A 22,855-nucleotide genomic window follows, 5' to 3' on the forward strand; every position below is an offset into this window, starting at 1 on the left:
GATGACAGATGCAGAAGAGATTGTTCAACAAGCAGTGTTAATGATATAAAGACTGTGGAATGTAGATTATGATGACAGACTGGGAATTTGTGGACTGTAGACACTAGCAAACGGGAGAAAGAGAGGTGATATGATAGAGACTTACAAACTTCTTTAGAAACCATCTTAGTGAATCATCTCTGGACTGATTACAATATCTCTTCATATTTTTAAAAACTAGGTGTGCAAAGTAATCCATATGAAGCCTGATTAAAGTCTTTATACAATAATACCATAACATCCTAAATTTTACATGCCACTGTCCTCCATATTATTGCTATAATCTACTGTGTTGTCCTCACAATTTCAGAAATTGTTACCCTGAAATTTTATTATGGTACCTTATCCACTATCACTCTGAAATCCTTTATTTCCTCCACCTCCTCTAAAATACCTCACTGTATACTCTGCACCCCATTTTTACTACCCACATTTTAAAAGTATAAGGATTTAAAACTTTACACTTTGCAATATTGAAATAGTAATCCCAATAATTTGCCCATTAACCCAATCTATCAAATTTTCCGTCATCTGTAAGCAACAGCAATTAAATACAAGTTAAACATAGTTCCAAAAACAGATCCTTGGAACACACGATTTGGTGATTTTCCTCTTCTAGAATACTGATCTGTCCTACACAACTTGCTGATACCTATTAATCCACTAATCTATCTAATTTTAATATCACACAAATTTTAATATGCACCTACATCAATACAAATGAAATACATCACACTCCTCATGTACTTTGTATCCATGTTATTTCAATGTACAATGAATGGTATTAAAATTTTAATATTCACTTTGCAACTTTGACATGTATATGTGTAAAGGAAGGCTGGGTGGTTAATTTTACAAATGGCTTATCATGTGGCAGTCTATCAAAGGCCTTTGCAAAATCTGAACCTTACATTTATGAACACTTTTCCAATACACAGAAGCACAATTCCAAATTCAAAGCCTTAGTTTTGCCACCTATTTTCCTTACGAAGAGGAACACTTTTGCCCTTTTTCCTATTGCTTTGATACTTTGCTGAATATAAAACTAATGTTAAATTCATTACAGTCAATGTTAACTCCCTGGAACATTCCCTCAAAGCCTGTAGGGATTGATGTTTCTCAATTCCCCATATACCATCTCTCCAGCAGGCCCTCTTCCATCCATACTACTTTATGATGTCATATTCACTAGGATGAAATACCTTCATGAATTTCTCATTTAATGTCTCACCTAAATCTTTTGCACTAATATCATCCTTCTTTCTTCTAATGACCATGTACCATGTATTGAAAGAACTCCCTGTGATTTTTTTTTTTTTTTTGGCCTCATTAGCCAAATGCTTCTCATGCTGCACTTTTGTACCCTTGCCAAGTGAGACACCTTTCTTCCCTGCTCTTTGCAATTCTCAAGCAACTGATTATTACCACTCATCTTGCACTGTCTCCACAATGTAGTCTTCTATATTGCATGCTTCACTTCTTCATTCATCTATTTCATACCTACCTTATTTAACCTCCTGATCCATGGAATACATTCACACATTCCTTTTGCCAGTTAGTTATTCAGTAGGGGACACACGCAATTGATTTCTTTTCTATCCAATTCTCCATTCTATGATATAGCCACAAGCTGTCTCCTGAACTTTACATATCCATCAGCCATACAGTTCCACATATATCCTTTTCTCACAAAAGTTCTTATATAGTTTGCCACAACCCAGGTGATCACTTCATGGTCACTCTCTACTAGCTGGAGAAATATTTCACACCCCATTTATAATAACATCCTCTGATGATGTTCAAATCCAGAACCATTGATCTTTATGTGCCCTCTGTGATATACTGCCTAAAGTATTCAGCAGGAAGATATAAGCCACTTACAGGGTCTCTTGGACCATGCTACATATTCTACTGAGATGAAGATAAAAGGACAAAATCCTATCATGGAAAAAACATGGCAGTGCAGGTAAAGGATAATGAATTATCTTGTGTGATGTGTGACTAGTAAAAAAAGTCAAAACATATATGAGGGTGTGATGGTAAGGTTTATATGCTGGCTATTCATAACTCTCTTTAAAAAATAAATTACAACGTAGACAAATCTTAACTAAAATAAATTTAATTCTTCCAATATTTAGGCAAAGTCAAATTTCCATCACAGAGAACAAAATATAATAAGATATGTGCATGCAGGCACTACACTAAATAATGAAGATGAAGCATGTCAACTGACAGTAGGTCCTAAATAGTGACACCCCCCCCCCCCAGTGGGATAAATTGGGCATCTTTGGCTATTGGGGTGAAGTATGGAGGAAGAAAGCTTCCCAGGGCATTTTCAAGCAGTCAAATTTGTTGAAGTCAGAGTAGTTTCTTAAGGCAGAATCAGATTCAAGGAAAAGTCTTTCATATTTCTATTTGCTGTGATGAAGTAAAGTGGCTTTCTTCCAGCATATGTAGGGGAGACAAGAGATCTGGGGTTGATGATTGATAGAAACCTGAAATTTAGGGGACATATTGCAAAGGTCATGAAGGTAACATAGAAGATTGCTGCAATAATGAGAAGGACACTGACCTGCAGAGATAAAAGGATTATCATTCCATTGTATAAGACCCTGATCAGACCACACTTAGACTATTGTTCTCGGATTTGGTCCCCAGGATTTGAAGGGGATAAATTAATTGTGGAAAGGGTACAAAGGCAGATAACAAAGATGGTTTCAGGAGACTGTACAATGTTAGTTATGAGGATTGGCTGAGGGAATGTGGACCGCAAAGTTTGGTGGATAGAAGGAGAGGTGATATGATTGAGACTTTTGACTGCCTACCATACCAGCTTTGTTGATTCTGTTGTCTATTTCCATATTTAATTTACCATCTTCAGTAAAAATCATGCCTAAGTAGCTGAAATGTTTTACTTGTTCCACAGGTTCCCTGTTCACAATACAGTTGACATTTTCAACAATTCTACCTATTTTCATTGTCTTTGTCTTTTTAATGTTGACCTTCATACCATATCTATTACAACAGTTATTCAATTTAGTCAGGGAATCTTGCAAACTTGTAGCGGATTTATTTAGAAGTATAACATCGTCTGCATAAATCAAAGAGCTGACATTAACATCTCCAATTCTGATATCATGTTTAATACCACTTTCCTTCATAATGTGATCCATATATATAATGAATAACAGAGGGGATAATGTACATCCTTGTCTCGCACCAGATTTAACATTAAACCATCTTCCTGCACTTCCTTCAATTCTAACTGCTGACTTACAACTCAAATAAAGACTAAGTATTGCTTGATATAATTCCCCATTGACACCATATAACTGTAGTGTATTGAATAGCTTCTCTCTTGGCACCTTGTCATATGCCTTTTCCAGATCGACAAAACTTAAATACAGATCTTTGTTATATTCCAATGCTTTCTGAACTATTTGTCGTAAAGTGAAGATCTGATCCTGACGGCCTCTATTTGGCCTGAATCCAGCTTGTTCTTCACCAAGCTTTTCTTCCACAATTCTTCTCAACCGTTTTTCAAGTATTACTTGCACAGATCTTGCCAGGAACACTCAGTAGGGAAATACCTCTGTAATTCTCACATTCATTTTTATTTCCCTTTTTATATATGGGTACTATATATAAAATACCACTTTTTTCATAATACCACTTTCCTTCATAATGTGATCCATATATATAATGAATAACAGAGGGGATAATGTACATCCTTGTCTCGCACCAGATTTAACATTAAACCATCTTCCTGCACTTCCTTCAATTCTAACTGCTGACTTACAACTCAAATAAAGACTAAGTATTGCTTGATATAATTCCCCATTGACACCATATAACTGTAGTGTATTGAATAGCTTCTCTCTTGGCACCTTGTCATATGCCTTTTCCAGATCGACAAAACTTAAATACAGATCTTTGTTATATTCCAATGCTTTCTGAACTATTTGTCGTAAAGTGAAGATCTGATCCTGACAGCCTCTATTTGGCCTGAATCCAGCTTGTTCTTCACCAAGCTTTTCTTCCACAATTCTTCTCAACCGTTTCTCAAGTATACTTGCATAGATCTTGCCAGGAACACTCAGTAGGGAAATACCTCTGTAATTCTCACATTCATTTTTATTTCCCTTTTTATATATGGGTACTATTAGAGCTCCACTCCAATCATCGGGAATTCATCCCTCTGTCCAGGCTTTCTGAACTATGCAGTGCAGCCACTGTAAGACTTTTATACCACCATACTTCAGCATCTGGTCGAATATCATCTACTCCTGCTGCCTTTCCACGTTTCAAGCCTTTGATGGCTTTTTCTACTTCAAGTATGGATATGTATTCCTGACTGTATGCCTGTTGAGTGTTTTTTACTACTGTGCTCTCACTGTTTCTTTCATTTAGCAATTTTTCGAAGTATATACTCCATACTTCAAGGATATATTTTTCTCCTGTTTTCATGTCACCTTTATCATCTCTAACTCCTTTTACAGCACTCTTTCCTCCATTTCTAAGCTTCCTCAACAACCTCCAGAATATCTTGATACTTATTTTCTATGTTCTTTTCAAAGTCCTCCCATGACTTTTGTTTAGCTAGTTTTACACAGTGTTTTGCTTTCTTACATTTGTCTCTGTATTCTCTAAGAGCAAAAACTGACTTATTTGCCAGGAACTTTTGATATGCTTTCTTCTTTTCCTTCACTGTCTCTTTAACTTCCTGTGTCCACCATGGAGGTCTGATTTTTCTATCCTTGCAGATAACCTCACCACATGTCTCTCTGGCTGAATCAATCAGGGTTTTCTTCAAGGCTTGTCACATCTGAGAGCTGCTCAACTTTTATCCGCTTTAAAACTTTCTTAATGTTATTCTTTTCAATATGAAATTCAAGGATAATAATAATAATATTTTATGATGAGTGTCCAAAGCATGGTCAGCAAGTTCAGAGGGGTTGCAGTGATGGAAACATATATAGTCCTTATGTTCAGCAATTCTGATGTTGGCTGTCCTGCCTTGGCCACAGTAGGATAGTTTACAACTACAAGGGACCTGATAAACACCTGACAAGTCTAGGGACTGTGGCTGGTTTTGGTGGAACAGATAAGGGATGCTAATTTTTTATGTTATCTGCAAGTGGCTGAAAGGCTGCATTTTTTTAAAGATTTTTGTTAGTTTTTTAGATATGCCTTGGATATATGGAGTAGTGATACCTTTGGTGTAGTCCTTGTTCTGGAGAGGATGTATGGGTTTGGGGTTTTAATAATATTTGGATATGGTAAGAATTGTAGGGTACTGTTATAAGAACTAATAAATTTAACCCTGTTATATAAAAGTTTAATAATTCCATACTGTTGAGGAGGGGGGGGGACTGTTTGTGAATGTATCTACTGGTATGTTTTGTGTGGGGTTCTGTAAACAGAGATTGCCAGAGATCCATCTGGCTGGCATGTAATTAAAGTGTCTAGAAAGGGGAGACTGTTATCATTTTCTTTTTCTAATGTGAACTGGATCTTGGGACATTGATGGTTTAGGTGTGTTAAAAATATGCTTTCTTTTAAGGTTACATGGTGATCAGAATTCATAATGAAGAATTCATGGAGACACAACACATGTGTTAGAATAATTACTTTACTTATAAGTAAGAAAGTAACATTCGATATTTCAACCTCTGTATTGAGGTCATCATCAGGAAAACATACATATGTACAGGACACAAGCTACATAACACTATACTACACAAGAGTAAGATGAATCTAAATGCCTGTCTAATCTAAATCTAAACATCATCCAAATCTGAACAATAATGATGGATTAATTATTCCAAGAATGTGGAGGACCCATCTTCAACTGATATAGCATCCAGAACAATCCCCAAACAGAAGAAAACCCTAACACGAGAGGGCCTTAGAAATTGTTTAATGTAGTTCCACTATAAAAAAAAAAAATTATTATTTATTTATCATCTGTATATTAGTATGAAAAGGCTATGTTATTTTGAATTAATTTTTTTTTCCACACCAGAGATCAGGCTAGGGTAGATGATTAACAAGCATTTTAGAGTCATCTTACTTTTGTGTGGTGTCATGCAGCTTGTGTCCTACAGATACGTATGTTTTCATGATGATGACCGCAATACAGAAGTCAAAATGTTGAATATTATTTTCTTAATTATAAGTAAACTAATTATTCTAACATGTGTGTTGTCTCTCCATAAATTCTGCACTATGAGCATTAAAAATATGTTGAGAGCATCCAGGCCATGCAGCCAAATGGAGAATACATAATCAACAACAAAGCATAACTAAAGTTTACTCTCAGTAAAACTACCTACTCTCAGCTCACATGCTTCATCTTCATTACCCACTCAACTAGTGTAGTGCCTGCATGCACGTATCTTATTATACCTTGTTCCCTGACGATGGCAATTTGACTTTGCTGAAATATTGGAAGTATTAAATAAATTTATTATAGTTAATATTAGTCTATGTTATAATTTCCTTACAAAATAGTTATATATTAGAGTTGCTAAAAGCAGGAAGAGTTCAAATGGGAAGTTGAACTCATTTGCCTAATTTAGAGATAGTTGTTGGAAGTTTTTCAACTTGGTTATACTATAAATTAAAGATACCAAGAAATTGTATACTTGGTTTATTTCCTTTATCCAAGTGCAAGCAAACAAAGTTTGCATCTGAAGTATTTTCAGGACAGGGCAACTTGTATATAGAAGCTAATGACTTCACATCACTTGCCTTAGTATCTCATAGTGCAAAGCACATCTCCTTGCAGACATGTATAATTATTATTATTATTATTATTTGACACCTCCAGGGAGTCCAAAGACTCATCAAGGGAGAGTGTGCCAACAGCATCAAACAAATGAACCTCTTCCAACTACTAACTGCACTCAAGCTTGCTTAACTTTTTGTGTGAGCTATTAGTAGCAGAGGCTCTACCAATTGACATAGGAAGGGTCACTACCCAGACTGGTTTCGACCTTTACTGAGGTCTCATCAGTGGGAGCCAGACCAAGAGGTGATACCAAGGTTGAAGTAATGCAGAAGTCATATTTTCATATATGAGTAGCTAAAAGGCCACTGAAAAGCCTGAAAATACTTCAGGTGCAAACACTTGGATAAAGGATTAAACCAAGTATATAATTTCAAGTATACAATTTCTTAATTCATTTGCTTATGTTTAGGTAAATGAATTCAATAAATGCAAAGAAAGTGGTACTTATGGAAAATTTTAACTATGAAAATAACTGTTGGAAGCAGAACTCTGCATATGGAAATAAGGAAATGAAATTCTTTGAGTCTTTGAGGGTTAACTTCCTAAAACAGTACCATGATGGATGGAATATGATTTCATCTGGGTGTCATTCTTAGAACTGTTAATAACAAAACAGGTTATACATGCTATCCATTTACTCATTCTGGCCTCAAAATGGGAAGAGCAATTATGTAGTTCTAATCAGAGGCACATGTTAGGGCTCTTCAATGGAAGGTGAGTTAACCAGTCTCATATGGAGATGGTAGAGTTTTTTCCGCCTGGGAACTCAGGAGTTTTTCATCCCACAATCGGGCCCCATGAATACATATCTACAGACAGAAAAAAATACTTATTGACAAGGAAGGCAACAGGAAACCACATTGTTTTTTTACTATTCATTTGTAAAATAGCATTGTTACCACCAACCTGTAGGCCGAGAGGGGTGGGGTGGGAGATAGAGAGAGGAAAAAAAAAAGAAGAAAGCTTTAACAATTGATTTTTTTTTACGAAGTGAAGATAAAAATAGTATGCTACTGCAAATTTTGATGAGTATTGCATATTTAATTCATATGTTTTCAGTACTGATACATTATTATACTTACAAGCTAGTCGGACATATCCAACAGCATAAGCTGAGGCTGCACGTGGTTTTTGAGTTACCAAAGCCAATTCTGAAAGAAAGTAATGAATAACAAAATTACTCTAAAAGGTTATATGCTGATTATTAATCAAAAATCTCATCCATTTATTCACACAAACATATATATATATACTGAAATTTATTATCTGAAACCTTATGTATTGAGGTCATCATTTGTCGAGCCATCTTAGATGGTTTAAACTGGACCATTTTAAATGGCACAATAATTCAAAATCATACAAAATCAAAATTCTGTTTTGGCTACATACAAATTAATGAAATTTGGTATTCAGAATTTTTATTATAATTTTGTTGTCTCAATTCTGGTTTAAATTAGCGTGTTTTTTAGTTAGTTAATATTACGCAAAATTATGTTGGGAATTACAATAAATAAACTATGTTACATAAAAGTCAAAAACAATCATCATAATGAAAGATCAAATTACACGAGAATGACACTATGAAATGCACATTTTATGAATTGTCTCTGATCATTTCTATAGATACAGTGTAAAAGGGCTTCTACATTGGTTGTATATATTGCTTAAACAACAATTAATAATCCTTCACAGGGAAGTAACTTGGCAATCAGAAGTTCAAAGAATCTACAAAGATTACATATAGAAACCAATCTATACAACCAACATAGACTTTTAACAACAACAAAAAATAGACTTTTAACAACAACATCTAACACAATAGCTTGTGTTAGATGTTGTCATATACTATATTGAGGAGTTTTATTATGCACTGATAGAAATTGCTGATGATGAGTCAGTAGACAAAATGGCGAGACACGAAGCTGAAACCCTTGCTCTAAAACTTAGAGACTTTAAATTTTTATGTTGTCTGGTTATATGGCACTATGTTTTAAATGAAATTAATGTTGCAAGTAAACTGTTGCAAAGCATAAAGATGGAATTGTCTAGTGCCATAACAACATTGGGTAATGTTCTCAAAAGTCTTAAGAATCTCAGAAATGATAAATCATTTCAAAATTTTCTTGTCGATGCTACAACATTAGCTGAGAAAGTCAAAGCTGATGCTGATTTGAAACCAACATTCGAAGGTACCAGATTGTGTCAGCAGAAAAATGAACATGATTATGAAGCAAGAGATGAACCTATTTTATATCCCAAAACAAAATTCAAAGTTGAGTTTTCTTTTTTATTACTGATGTTGAAACTAATTCTATTGAAGAAAGGTTCGAGCAATTGGAACATCACAGTTCACATTTTTATATAACATCTCTAAATTAAAATCTGAGACGACATATGAGCTCTTAGACAATTGTAAAAACCTAGAAGCCATTTTAACACATGAAGAAAATAGAGACATCGATGCAATTAAGCTATGTGATGAACTGAAAGTAGTGTCCAGATTAGTACCAGAAAATACGCTACCAATTGAAGTTCTTCGTTTTATTGTTGAAAATAACTTTGCTTGGAATGTCGCTGTCGCCCTAAGAATATTACTGACATTGCCTGTGGCAGTTGAAAGTGGTGAGCGTAGTTTCTCAAAACTGAATCTTATTAAAACTTACCTCCGCTCAACAATGGCCGAAACTAGATTGGAAGGACTTACCATGATTTCAATTGAACATGAAATAGGTCAGAAATTAAACTATGCAGACCTATTTCTGATTTTGCAAATATGAAAGCAAGAAAAGTGTATTTTTAATCAGTAGATACTAAAAACAATATAAATTCTAATTAAAATAATGTGAAAATAGTGCTAAAACTATAACGTGCACATAAGTGTAACTCAACAGTTCACCGTTGTACAAGTGAAGATCATTCCATATATGTAAGTAATAAATGATAACTACATTTCATTTAATTGTCAATTGACAAAGTTGATGGTTTATTTTATGAATATGCAGTATTTTAATCACTTTATCAGTGCATTATTATTAATGGTACTATATTTAAAATTAATGGTCATGAAACTAATGTTGAACATAATGGTTTTCAAAATTCCAAAAGTTAATTTGAGGTTGGTGCTGGAGCAGCAAGTAATGGATTGCACTGGGCAGCAAAAATTCTAGAGCCGGCCCTGGTTGTGGGAAAGGTACCCAGAGAATGGAAGGATGGTAAGATAGTGCTGCTGCATATAGCAGACTGGAAGTGTCTAATTATAGGCCTGTTTGTGTGTCATCAGTAGTTGTTAAGGTCTTGGAGAAATTAGTGACGGACTATATACAGTATTGGGCAGATGAGGATAATGTTATCTGTGAGAATCAAACATGGATTTGTTATGGGGGTGCTCTTGTTTTAGTAAAATAATAGCCTTTTATAATAAAGTGACAAGAGCAGTTGATGAGGGAAAGGCATATACTGCTATTTTTTTGGATTTTGAAAGGCATTTGACAGGGTGCCACATGATAAGCTGACTGATAGCTATCAGAGAGTTGTGTATGGTGGGGCAATATCAAGGAAGCAGAAGGTTACAAGTGGGGTTCCACAGGGCTCAGTACTGGGATCTGTATTGTTCAACCTTTATATCAATGATATTGTCAATGGATTACAAGGACACACTCAACTGTTTGCAGATGATGTGAAGCTGGAAAGGGTTATCAGTAATAGTGCAGATGTGGAAGCGCTGCAAGAGGATTTGAATAAACTAAACAGATGGGCAAATGAATGGAGTTTCAGTTCAATGCAACAAAATGTAAAGTCTTGAGGTTTAGGATCCATCGATGGGAGGATGCATACTCGATTGGAGGAGCTGTACTGGAGGAGGCAGGGGAGACAAGAGATCTGGGGGTGATGATCGATAGAAAACTGAAATTCAGGGAGAATATTGTAAAGTTGGTGAGGGTAACTAAGAGGATTGGTGCAATACTGAGAAGGACACTGACCTGCAGAGATAAAAGAGTTATCATTCCGTTGTATAAGACTCTGATCAGACCACACTTAGACAATTGTTCTCAGATTTAGTCCTCAGGATTTCAAGGGGATAACTTGGCTGTGGAAAGGGTACAGAGGCGGATAACAAAGATGATTTCAGGACTGTACAATATGAGTTATGAAGATCAACTGAGGGAATGTGGACTGCAGAGTTTGGTGGATAGAAAAAGAAGCGGTGATATGATCGAGACTTTTAAACTGTTGAGAGGCAGTTACAGGAAAGATATCAGAGAGTTCTTTCACTTGGTGGAATGGCAGGAAGGAGCGATGACATGGGGCCATACCTGGAAGTTACGAAAGGGAGGCTGTGTGCAAGAGGATGAGGAGTGGTTTCTTTGCATGGAGGGTGGTTGAACCTTGGAATGCATTGCCTAAGAGAGTGGTTGGAGCAGGAACGGTCAATGGGTTCAAGGAGTAGTATGATAAACTTTGTGTTTCCTAAAAATGACCTCCCACAATGAGTCTTTTGACTCCATGGAGGCCTGGATAATAATAATAATAATTATGCAGAAAAAAAATTTAATTGATATTCAGATCCAAAATGTCTGATTCATCTCATCAAACTTTAGTGGAGAGTATGTTAGTGCCTGGAACAGCATGTTATTGAGGTTTTGCATATTATTTAGTTTCTCTGAAATACAATGCTGTTCCATATACTCTATTCTGCATAGTTATCTATAAATGCAAATTTACAATCTTTCTGTCACAGAGATTTCTGTAAAAAAAAGATGTCTCTACCTTTTTACAGCCAAACTTTGTCTTCACAAATTAGTGGATCAAATCACTGATCAGTCTGTACTCCAAACCATTACTCTTTCCAGTGTAATTAAAAAATAGATTTCTTACCATCAGAACTCTATAGTCTTTCTCAGATAACAACACATTCTAGAAGAGTTCTATGCTTGCTCAAAAAATATAAAATATTAACAGCTAAATCAATCACTAGTTCAGTAACTGAAATAGTAACAAAATGGATATCCAATTAAAGGATTAAAAGTGATATAGAGATAAAATCATACATGTTTATGATGAGCAGAAAATCCATCCCAAGATACACAGCATTAACATCAATGAAGTCCATGATTCCTTTTCACAATGATTATAATAATTATTTCACAACAAATGAATTTTCCAGATACCAAATAACAAAACATCCGATAAGAAATGTTCTCTTCTATTTCATAATTCTACATGTTCAAGACTAGTTTCACAGCAGAAGAGTTTATCACCATCAACTCTGACCCATATTTTCTTTAAAAATCTTCTGACATAAGTGCCTTTATAGTGTAGCTGGAAGAGTGATGAGATATGCATCTATAAATGCAAAAATATTTAGATGTTTGATCACTACCATGAGAAAAGGAAAGAATCTTTATATGGGATTTTCCAACTCAAGGTGAATTAACTAGTCTCATATGGTGGTGGTGGCAGCAGGGGTTTTCTATTGGAAACTCAAGGTTTTTCACCTTGAAAACAGACAAATCAGCTAGAGTAACACAACCAAATACTAGACAAGTGCTGTTCAGTGAGCTGCAGTAGATAGTATAGTCAGATGGTGGGAACGTGCATCATGGATTGTAGGATGCATAGCAAGGATGGGGATTATTTAATGCTGTGTAGTGTATTGTAGAGTGGCCTTTTAGAATGAGTCCTGGGCTCTATGAATGTCATATAATAACTTTTTTTGTCATGCACACAAATTCAAATTACTCATAAATAAAGCACAGCCAACACAGAATATAATAGTGAACTCAAAGATTTTTCTGTTAGAGAAACATAATACAGGTATCCCTCGATTAATGTGGTTAATTAATCCCTCGATGTTACCGCGTATATCAAAATCGTGTTAATCAACTCTAATAATCAATGGTAAAAATTACAATTCGTCCATGATCAATTACTGTATTAATAATTTGTTTTATATGGTACTCCTTTAGGAAAGATAAAAAATGAATGCAAAATAAATGTTTAATAAATGCTTAATAATAAATTCTACATTAGTTACTGCAATTTTTTTTATCAAAAGAAGTTATCAAGAGTCATTTGAACAGTTTTAGTTTTTTTCTTACTGGCATAAATTCTATGATAACAAGCAAAATGTCTCTCCAGACCTCAGCAAACAAGCAATAAAACATAAAGAAAAAACACTGCAAATATAATACATGATGGTACAAATTAAGTGGATATTGAATCCAACATTATTTCATAGTCGAATATAGAAACTACAAGAGTTTCATGCTGAATATATGAAACTAAAAGTTTCGGTGGATACAAGCATAAGCAACCTTATGGGCAACTCATAGTAAAGGTGGGTAAGCTCCAGATCACTTTCCATAGTATTTTCCATAATGTAAAGCACATCTCCTAGAGGAGATGTATGATTAATAAGCCTTTGGCTCTCTATTTCAGTAATACATGATGGTTTATTCATTTTCAGTTACAATCTAGAAATTACTGAACAAAGAATAAAAAAAAAAAAAAACTGTATAGTAAACCATACTACTGACATCGGAGATCGTGGTGTCTCTCAGATACAATTTACTGTCAAATATCACAAACCTTTACATAACATGTGTTAAACCAAACTGACAGCAAAAAACAGTGTGGAATATCACTCGTAACACAGCTACTCATGACCTCCAAGCTATACACTGAATCGTGTAAGAATATTTATATTAAACATTTTGCATGTATCTGTCAGATCAGCTGCGAGCTCTGCAGGGTTAAAGGCACGTTAATCAAAACTCTTGCTGCGTATATCAAGGGATTGTCGCAATTAATTTCGCCACATTAAGCAAGAGATACCTGTAATTCATTATAAGTTTCTCTGAATTAAATTATAGTCCAAAGCCCAATTAAAAAGATTTCTCTGATACTTTTTCTTTTAGAGATATGGAACACTCCTATCCTAAAATCTCTTATTATTATTATTATTGTTACACCCTCCATAGAGTCAGCAGATTATTTGTGGGAGGTTCATTTACTGACAATATATAATATATATATATATATAAATAAAAATTTATATAATATATATTATATTTTTTTCTTTCCCAAAAATTCTGAATGCATTAGTTAAAGAACACTCAAATGAGAATGTTACAAAAAAAAAAAAAAAAAAAATCGCTCTTTTCACATCAGATGACAATACATATTTGTACTGAACCTTAAAATCCTTAACACTCCTATCATTAACAACATATTCTGGTAATGTGTTCCATTAACTCACAATTCTCCGTGTAAAAAATCTACTCCTCATCACACTCTTCTTCACCACACACACTTACATAACTTCCAGGTATGGCCTCTGGTTTTTCCCCTCTTGCCTTCTACTCTTTTTATAATTCCCTCTGGATTAATCTAATACAATTCTCTCACTAACTTAAATGTCTATATCACACCATCAAATTCTGCAATCCAGATTCCTTCAACCTCTCTCCATACCTAACATTCCAAAGTCCTGATATTGTCCTAGTCACTCATCTCTGGAACCTTCTCAACGTTTCCATATCACAGTGAAAACCAGGTGACCAAATCGGAACACAATAACCCCTGAAGTTTAGAAGGCATATTGCAATATGTCCTCTAAACTTCAGTCTGCTGTCAATGATCACTCCCAAATCTTGAATCTCATCCACTTCCTACAGTACAGCAGCATCAATATAGTACACAGCCTTTATATTTCTGCATTCCAAAAAGCAACACCTTACACTTATTAATATTAAAACTACAACCCCACTCCTTTCTTCAAGTCAAAAGTCTATTCGAATCTTCATGAAGGGAATTAATATCAGCAGTGCTATTTATATATAATTCTCCCCCATCAGTCCACATGATTGTCATTTATATCTCTTCATCAGTCTGACAAATATATATATATATATATATATATCCAGATCCAGAGGCAAGTGACCAAGATGGTCACAGGTGTTATAGAATTCTCCTTATGAGGATAGGTTGAAGATTTGTGGGTTACAGAAATTGGTTCACGCACACACACACAAAAAAAAGGATATGTGATAGACACATACAAGTTACTTAAAAGTTTTTATATGATTAATACAAAGGAAATTTTTCAGTACAGGGCTAGTGGGAGAGAGCTAATGAATCTCCCTAGAAATTGAGCAAGAGTATATTTATCAAGGGTATAGGGACTAGATTTTTCATATGGTGGTGAATGAGTGGAATAGGTTGCCAGAGTTTGTTGTGGGTGCCTGGTCAGTCAATAAGTTCAAAAAGCATAACACATATTGAGTAATGTTGGTTAGTGCTTTGAATGTTTAGGACCATGTTTGGAAACCCAGTTTAAAAATATTGCTGCAAATATGATTCCAAACATCCTATATCTTTTCACTTTTAAAATACTAAATGATTAGAATATAATTAGTTCAAATGTGTATCTGTAAACAGAATAGCAGATAAAGTTCAGCTGAAGTTGAGAGGGAATATTGCAGTGGCTAAAATAGTTCATACAATTACCTAGTTATTGAAGAAGATCCTGACAAGTTATTGAAGAACATCCTGACCTGTTTAGGACATGGGTCTCATGCTAGAGTTTTCCCATCAAAGTTTCACAAAGTTTTTGCCTAGGAGTAGTAATAATATTACTCTACTGCAGTGTTTCCCAAACTTTTCCTACAATGGAACACCTCACAAATCCTGAAATTTTAACCGAACACTTGGCTAGAGTCGGGTGTCATCGGTCTCGTATTCAATGTAAAGCTAAGCGCACACTATCGCCAAAGCAGGCTGTATCGCATCACACTATAGGTGTGCTGGGTCTCAGCGCATCGCACTGACCTTGCTTATGACCACACATTTCCTAGAATAGATACCTCCATACTTTACTCATGCTTGGAGGCGTCAACAACCGTGGGCCGCTGAGTCAAGGCCAGCACACACTGGCCTTAATAGCACAATCCACACGCAAAATGAGGAGCGCCTGATTTTTTAAACACGTTTGAACTTGTTGCAGCATTTAAAACTATTCCTGGCTCATATTAATTTTGATAATTTTTCACGGAAAATTATTCACTTTCCGTGGAACACTGGTGTTCTGCGGAACACAGTTTGGGAAACCCTGCTCTATTGTATAGAGGTTTCTGAAGATGCAAACTAGGCTTTCATTGGTTACTTTCATGAAAAGAGCTAACAGCTTGAAACACATCAGATGAGAGAGCCCAATCTTTTGACTAAACTTTGTAAGAACAGATGTTTATTATTATCATTATTATTTTTTTTTGTATGCAATTAACTGTGATTTTCTTGATATGCATTCCTCTTCCTCAAATCCCAACGTTGGATATATATGATATGGTTCCCTGATTACTTTTCAATTGAAATCTGGCTCATAGTTATAAAAAAAATTGAACATCACCGTTTTAGAGCATCCTTAAGCAGATACACTTTCCCTCGTAATAAGCAAAATAATATTCAAAGTAAACAAAAAAGTTACCTCCAAAATATTGTCCTTTCTTCACGGATGCCACTTCCATTTCTTTACCTTTTTCTCCTCCATCCGTCTGACAAGGAAAAAAAAAACTATATATATATATTTATTTCTTACAAGAATAAATTGCTCATTATATCATTAATTTGAACAATTATATAAATATCATACACATTGTGGGATTATAGTTTATAAAGTCATGGACTTTTATTATTCAAATTTATAAAATGTACCAAATATTATTAGAGTTCAAAACAAACTTAATAAACAGATCATTATTATTTTTCATATTTGACAAATACTTCGGGAACACCCCCCCCTTATAACCCTCCCAGAACTTATTGTACTAATTTTAGCAGTTTTAATACAGAAGTTCTCGTATTTTGTAAATAGACATGCAGTTGCCGACTTGGTTGGCTGCTAATCCTCTTCTCAGTGGAGCTGTGGTTTGCCCAGAATAAGACTGACCAAATTTAGAAACCTTGCTCTAGAGCCCAAACATGAATGAAGGAGAGGTTTCAGATTTCACATGAAACTTTTCAAGCAGTTTTAAGCTTTTATAAAGCAGGGCAGTGGTTTTTTTCACACACACCAGACAATAAAATTATTCTCCCACCTACAAGCAACTCACAGCTGTATAGTGGGATCAAAGTTGCAGTCTAAGAGCTGGTGTGATATCCAATCAGCAAACAACTGAATATTCTTTTCATGTTGATTTGATGGAGAAAACTGAATTTTCTCCATCAAAGAAAACAGAACATTGGCTATCAAATTTCATGAAATATGACTGACAAATGAGTTTAATTTAGTGGTGCACCCAAGAATTTGGGCATGCCACTGATTATTTTCCTCTACTGCAACATTATCCCCCCCCCCCCTTCCTCTCCATGCACACCTGATAACCTGATTTTCAGCAATCTCTTTCTCCTGTAACAACTTGTACATCAATTTGTTATGTGGCAATCTGCAATACCTTCAAGGAGTCTAAAAATACACTATGCATCTCCCTTAATCAGCATATTTCAATTTAGGTTACAATTTACTTCATAAAATGAAGTAAACCGCTGGTCTGAAGCCTCTCCTTTATAAACCCATGCTGACTTTTATAGAGCATTTTATGTCTATCAACCCAACCAAATCCTCTGTCTTATCCCAGCAAACTTTCCCAACATCATATCTACCACTGGTCTATGACTAGAAACATGAACAAATAAGAGGAGGGTGATTTTAAATATGAGAATACAGCCTGGAAAGAGGAGGGAGTGAATTTCTGGAGATTGAGTTACTGATGTCTAATGATGATTGAATTACTTCAATTGCAGGATAATAAATTTACACATATCATGCAACTGAAGTAACCCAATCATAATTTCAAAAATTTGTTGAAACTACTTATATCTGCATAAGCATTTTTATTTCTGAATCATTAAAATATGATTATGTAGATATTTCTCAAATTCATATGCTTCATTAAAATTTATTAAAGAAGTTTATGCTTAAACACCACATTTTTATTCTGCGTTTGGCTAAGAAGAATACATGCATATGCCACCACACACAAAAAAAAGGATGTACAAGACAATAAAATGCATAAAAGAATACAATAGTTGAAATGACACTGTAGTCATATATACATATAAAAATATACAAATAAGCATAAAACTGACTTTATAACAGTTTCTACAGATGCTGTTGATTGGCTGTTGAACTTAGGCATTCAGTTTTCATTTTATGCTTAAACATCACTGATACTGAATGATTCAAATATTATTATTATTATCCAGGCCTCCATGGAGTCAAAAGACTCACCGAGGGAGGTTGTTTTTAGGAAATGCAAAGTCTATCATACCACGCCTTGAACCCATTATCCGTCCCCACTCCAGCCACTCATTCAGGCAATGCATTCCAAGGTTCAACCACCCTCCCCGCAAAGAAACTACTCCACACCCTCTTGCGCACACTCTCCTTTCGTAACTTTCAGGGATGGCCCCTTTTCATCGCTCCTTCCTGCTGTTCCACCAAGTGAAAGAACTCTCCAATGTCTACCCAGTAACTACCTCTCAACACTTTAAAAGTCTCGATCATATCACCACTTCTTTTTCTATCCACCAAACTCTGCAGTCCACATTCCCTCAGTCGATCCTCACAACTCGTATTGTACAGTCCTGAAACCATCTTTGTTATCCGCCTCTGTACCCTTTCCACAGTCAATTTATCCCCTTCAAATCCTGGGGACCAAATCTCAGAACAATAGTCTAAGTGTGGTCTGATTAGGGCCTTATACAACGGAATGATAACTCTTTTATCTCTGCAGGTCAATGTCCTTCTCAGTATTGCAGCAATCCTCTGAATTACCCTCACCACCTTTGCAATATGGTCCGTGAATTTCAGTTTTCTATCAATCATCACCCCCAGATCTCTTGTCTCTCCTGCCTCCAGTACAGCTCCTCCAATCAAGTATGCATCCTCCCATCGATGGATCCCAAACCTCAAGACTTTACATTTTGTTGCATTGAACTGAAACCACCATTCATTTGCCCATCTGTTTAGTTTATTCAAATCCTCTTGCAGCGCTTCCACATCTGCACTATTACTGATAACCCTTTCCAGCTTCACATCATCTGCAAACAGTTGAGTGTCCCCTTGTAATCCATTGACAATATCATTGATATAAAGACTGAACAATACAGGTCCCAGTACTGAGCCTTGTGGAACCCCACTTGTAACCTTCTGCTTCCTTGATATTGCCTCATCATACATAACTCTCTGATACCTATCAGTCAGCCAATCCTGAATCCATTTGACTAATCCGACATTAAAACCCATGTGCTGCAACTTAAATATCAGCTTATCATGTGGCACCCTGTCAAAAGCCTTTGCAAAATCAAAAAAAATGGCAGGATATGCCTTTCCCTCATCAACTGCTCTTGTCACTTTATTATAAAAGACAACCATATTACTAAAGCAAGAGTGCCCCTTAACAAATCCATGTTGATTCTCACAGATAACATTACCCTCATCTACCCAACACTGTATATAGTCCTTCACTAATTTCTCCAAGACCTTAACTACTTATGACACAAAAGAGGCCTATAATTAGACACTTCCAGTCTGCTACTGCCCTTAAGCAGTGGCACTATCTTACCTTTCTTTCAGCCAGACTTTTATTGAAAAGCCAAGTCAACGGAGCTGTCAGTTCTTTAGCACATTCTCTCAAAACCCATGGTGAAATACCATCCAGTCCAACAGCTTTATTGGTATCCAGAGTACTCAGTATTTGGAACACACACTCTCCTCTTGCACCTCTAAACCCTGATTCTGCCCTATTTCACTAGTATTAAAACCTCCTCCACGACGAAATACTCCAATAAAGGGCTCATTGAACAACTCCACTATGTTCTCTGTATCAGTCACTCTATTCCCATTTTTATCCCGCAATGTCATTCTTCCACAATCATTTCTCTGCCTCCCTAGGATTTTCTTTGGATCTTAGTGCCAATCTCTTTTCATATTCCAGTTTTGCCTTCCTCACCATTCTGATCACTCTCCTGGCCTGCGTCTTATATTCTTCGTGTATCTGTCCTCCACCTCTCTCCTTGTATATCTTCCATAATCTCTTTTTCAACTGCAATTCCTGTTTGATATCATTTGTCATCCACTTTACACCAAATTGTGTCCGCTTCTTCACCCGTGGAATATAGCTTACTATTGCTGCTAACAAATATTCTTTCACAATTTCCCAAGCACTAATGATATCCTGGCCTTCCAATTCTGCCCTCCATGGAACTGCCCCTAGTTGACACCTAAGACTACTATAACCACCCGCCTTATAATTCCACATATGTTCCATTTTCTTTGATACATCTGCATGTCTGTTCATCTTCCAAGTCAAAACCACATGGTCACTCTCTCCAACTGGTGGGAGAGATGTCATCTCACTTAAATATGGAATTCAGTTGAATTTGTTATTACTTTCTGTCACTCAAGTCATTTTGTTTTTATCATGGAGGCATCCAAAAGTCCATTTAATAAGCTTGATGATCTTAATTGATAATTATTAACATGTGAGTGAAATCAGTACAAAAATGATGGTACACAAACAAGAAAAGACAGAAGTCAATGACATGTGAAAATATGAAAAGTGGAACTTTTGGAAATGATCAAAGACTTATTTCTTTAACTCAAGGAGAATATTAGCAAGACAAATGTGTGTACACATACACAAACACAATGATCAAAAATAAAGATAAAATTATATAATTATATCAAGTTTTTGAAAATATAAGAGCTAGTTCAAGAAATGTGTGGATCAATATGATAAGACAAAGAATACCCTTCAAAATAAGCTCCTTTTGCAATATTTGCTTTTTCTCCTGTTCCTATTATACTGAAAAACATTTATCAATAACTCAGGATGTCCAAAAGTTGGCATCTTTCAAAATTAATTTTTAAGTCTCAAGGGCAAAAAAAAAAAAAAAAAAACTCAGTGCCAAATCCAGTAAATATGAAAGCTGTTGTACTTGGCAGTGTTCAATATTACTTGTACTTGGCAATTGTTTCAATATTTGCACATACAGTACATATTTTGATGAAATTTCAACTTCAGATCTGCAGTTAAAACTGAATTAAATCACAATGGCCTATGAAAATTCCAACCTTTTCTGTTACCTCATACAGCTAATCATCAATCATTTTGAACAAAAATACACATTTTCCATGCATCATATTTCCAACATTTATGCCTGTCCAGAGTACAGATCACATTCAATCGAATTTCTCCTTTTAAGCAATGGAGCCATCTGTTTAAAGAATCATTTTGTGTTTATTATTATTATTATTATTTTTAAACAAAATTTTAGCTTTCTTTACTCGCCACAGTAGACTGATGCTGCTCCAGAGTGATTAAATGGGCACTAGCATGACATTAAAAATATATATATATATATATCCATTCCTAAAGTAATTTGAAGTCGTATTATAAGACCTGATTTCTTTCCTTAATGAAACAAGATAAGTTTAAAAAAAAAGGAAAAAAGCAATGCCTGATTACTTAGTTTATATTGCGCCAATAATTTTCATCACATCATCAAAGCAAGAAAGACTTATAAGAACTGTTAGAAAACAATACAAAATTGTTAAACGACAGATGACAACAATATGATGGCTGCAGTTGAAATATGTGGGTTTTTACATGACAGTATCTCTATAAGCATATAAAGATTATTATTGTTATCAGGCCTCCATGGAGTCAAAAGACACCATGTGGGAAGGTCCCACTGTCTCCCTCTCTTCCTCACACACACACACACCATCATACTGTGCCTTATGCATTCACCAGACTTTCAGGGAATACATTCAATCACTTTCATTCTCCATGCAAAAAAAACCTATTCCTCACCACTTGCCTGTTCACACTCTTCTTATACAACTTTCAGGAATTGTCTCTGGTTTTCTCCTCCTGGGCAGGGTGTTGTTGCTATAGGCCAGAAAATATAGAATAATGAGTAGGAAATGTTTAGTGAAGGAGTTAAGGAAGTGAAAAATGAGTGATTGTTATGGGACTAACTAGAAAAATATAAGTTGGGCAAAAGAAAGAGAATTCAGTAATAAGGTAACGATTTCTGGAATTCTTGAGGAATAAATGTCTTTGGCAGCAGTGGAGAGAACATGGTATCTAGAATTTTGGATTTGGTCATAGCATTAGAGGATCTGATCATGACTTAAAATACCATACTTATTCCTGGCTAGTGAGAACAATCATGCAATCTTGACATGGAAAATGAATAGCAATGCAGAAGTATCAAAAAATGTGAAATTATAAGGCAGGTAATTATAACAGACTAAGAAACCAATAAATGGGTAGTACAGTAGATGGAAAAATTTGAAGGAAAAGAGGTCGGCAGTGCATGGAGCTGGCTAGGAAACATTTGTTAGCAGCAATGGCAAACTGCATACGTGGAGTAAAATGGATAACTATGGGAAATCAAGCAGAAATAGTACATGAAAAAGAGTTTATGGAAGACAAAGAGAGAGAGGTGGAGAACAATTGCATGAGGAATATAAGGACCAAGCCAGGAAGGTGAATAACAGTAAAGAAAGAAAAATCAGAATACAAGAGGAGGCTAGCACTGTGATCCAAAAGGAATTCTAAGTTCTTTCACTGCATGGTCAGCAGGAGAAGAAATGATTGTGGATGAATGATTCTGCTTGATGCAGAGAGTAATCAGGTGACCATCAAAGATGACGTAGTAGCATTTAATGCTTACTATTTCAAGATCACTTTATTATTTTATTATTTCGTGACACCTCCAAGGAGTCATTGAGGGAGGACACCTACTCTACAACTCTCCATCTCCACCACTCCATTCACCAACTACACTGAACACCACTAGTATTTGCATGTGTTTTGAAGGGCTGATTTGTCTATATGTGGTATGAAAAACCCAAGTTTCCGGGAGAAAAAACCCTGCTACCTCTGTATGAGATCGGCTAACTCACCTTCAATTGAAAAAGCCCATATAAGGATTCCTCCCGTCAGGATGAGA

The 22,855-nt window shown here is 35.4% G+C and overlaps 1 protein-coding gene across 3 annotated transcripts in view; it reads right to left on the reverse strand.

Annotated features, from left to right (window-relative positions):
• The window catches only part of Pka-R2 (cAMP-dependent protein kinase type II regulatory subunit), a 431,144-nt gene that overhangs the window by 11,530 nt on the left and 396,759 nt on the right, over positions 1–22,855 (reverse strand). For all 3 annotated transcript variants that reach the window (XM_090400102.1, XM_090400101.1, XM_090400103.1), the window contains exons 11-12: positions 16,317–16,383; positions 7,915–7,983 (exon numbers count right to left, since the gene is read on the reverse strand). In XM_090400102.1, the coding sequence (XP_090256228.1) occupies positions 7,915–7,983; positions 16,317–16,383 (136 nt within the window). The remainder of the gene's footprint in view (positions 1–7,914; positions 7,984–16,316; positions 16,384–22,855) is intronic.

This window comes from Typopeltis vanoorti, chromosome 11 (genome assembly GCF_054136105.1).
Source record: "Typopeltis vanoorti isolate ZY-2024b chromosome 11, IOZ_Tvanoo_1.0, whole genome shotgun sequence".
In the NCBI taxonomy this organism is placed as follows: Eukaryota; Metazoa; Arthropoda; class Arachnida; order Uropygi; family Thelyphonidae; genus Typopeltis; species Typopeltis vanoorti.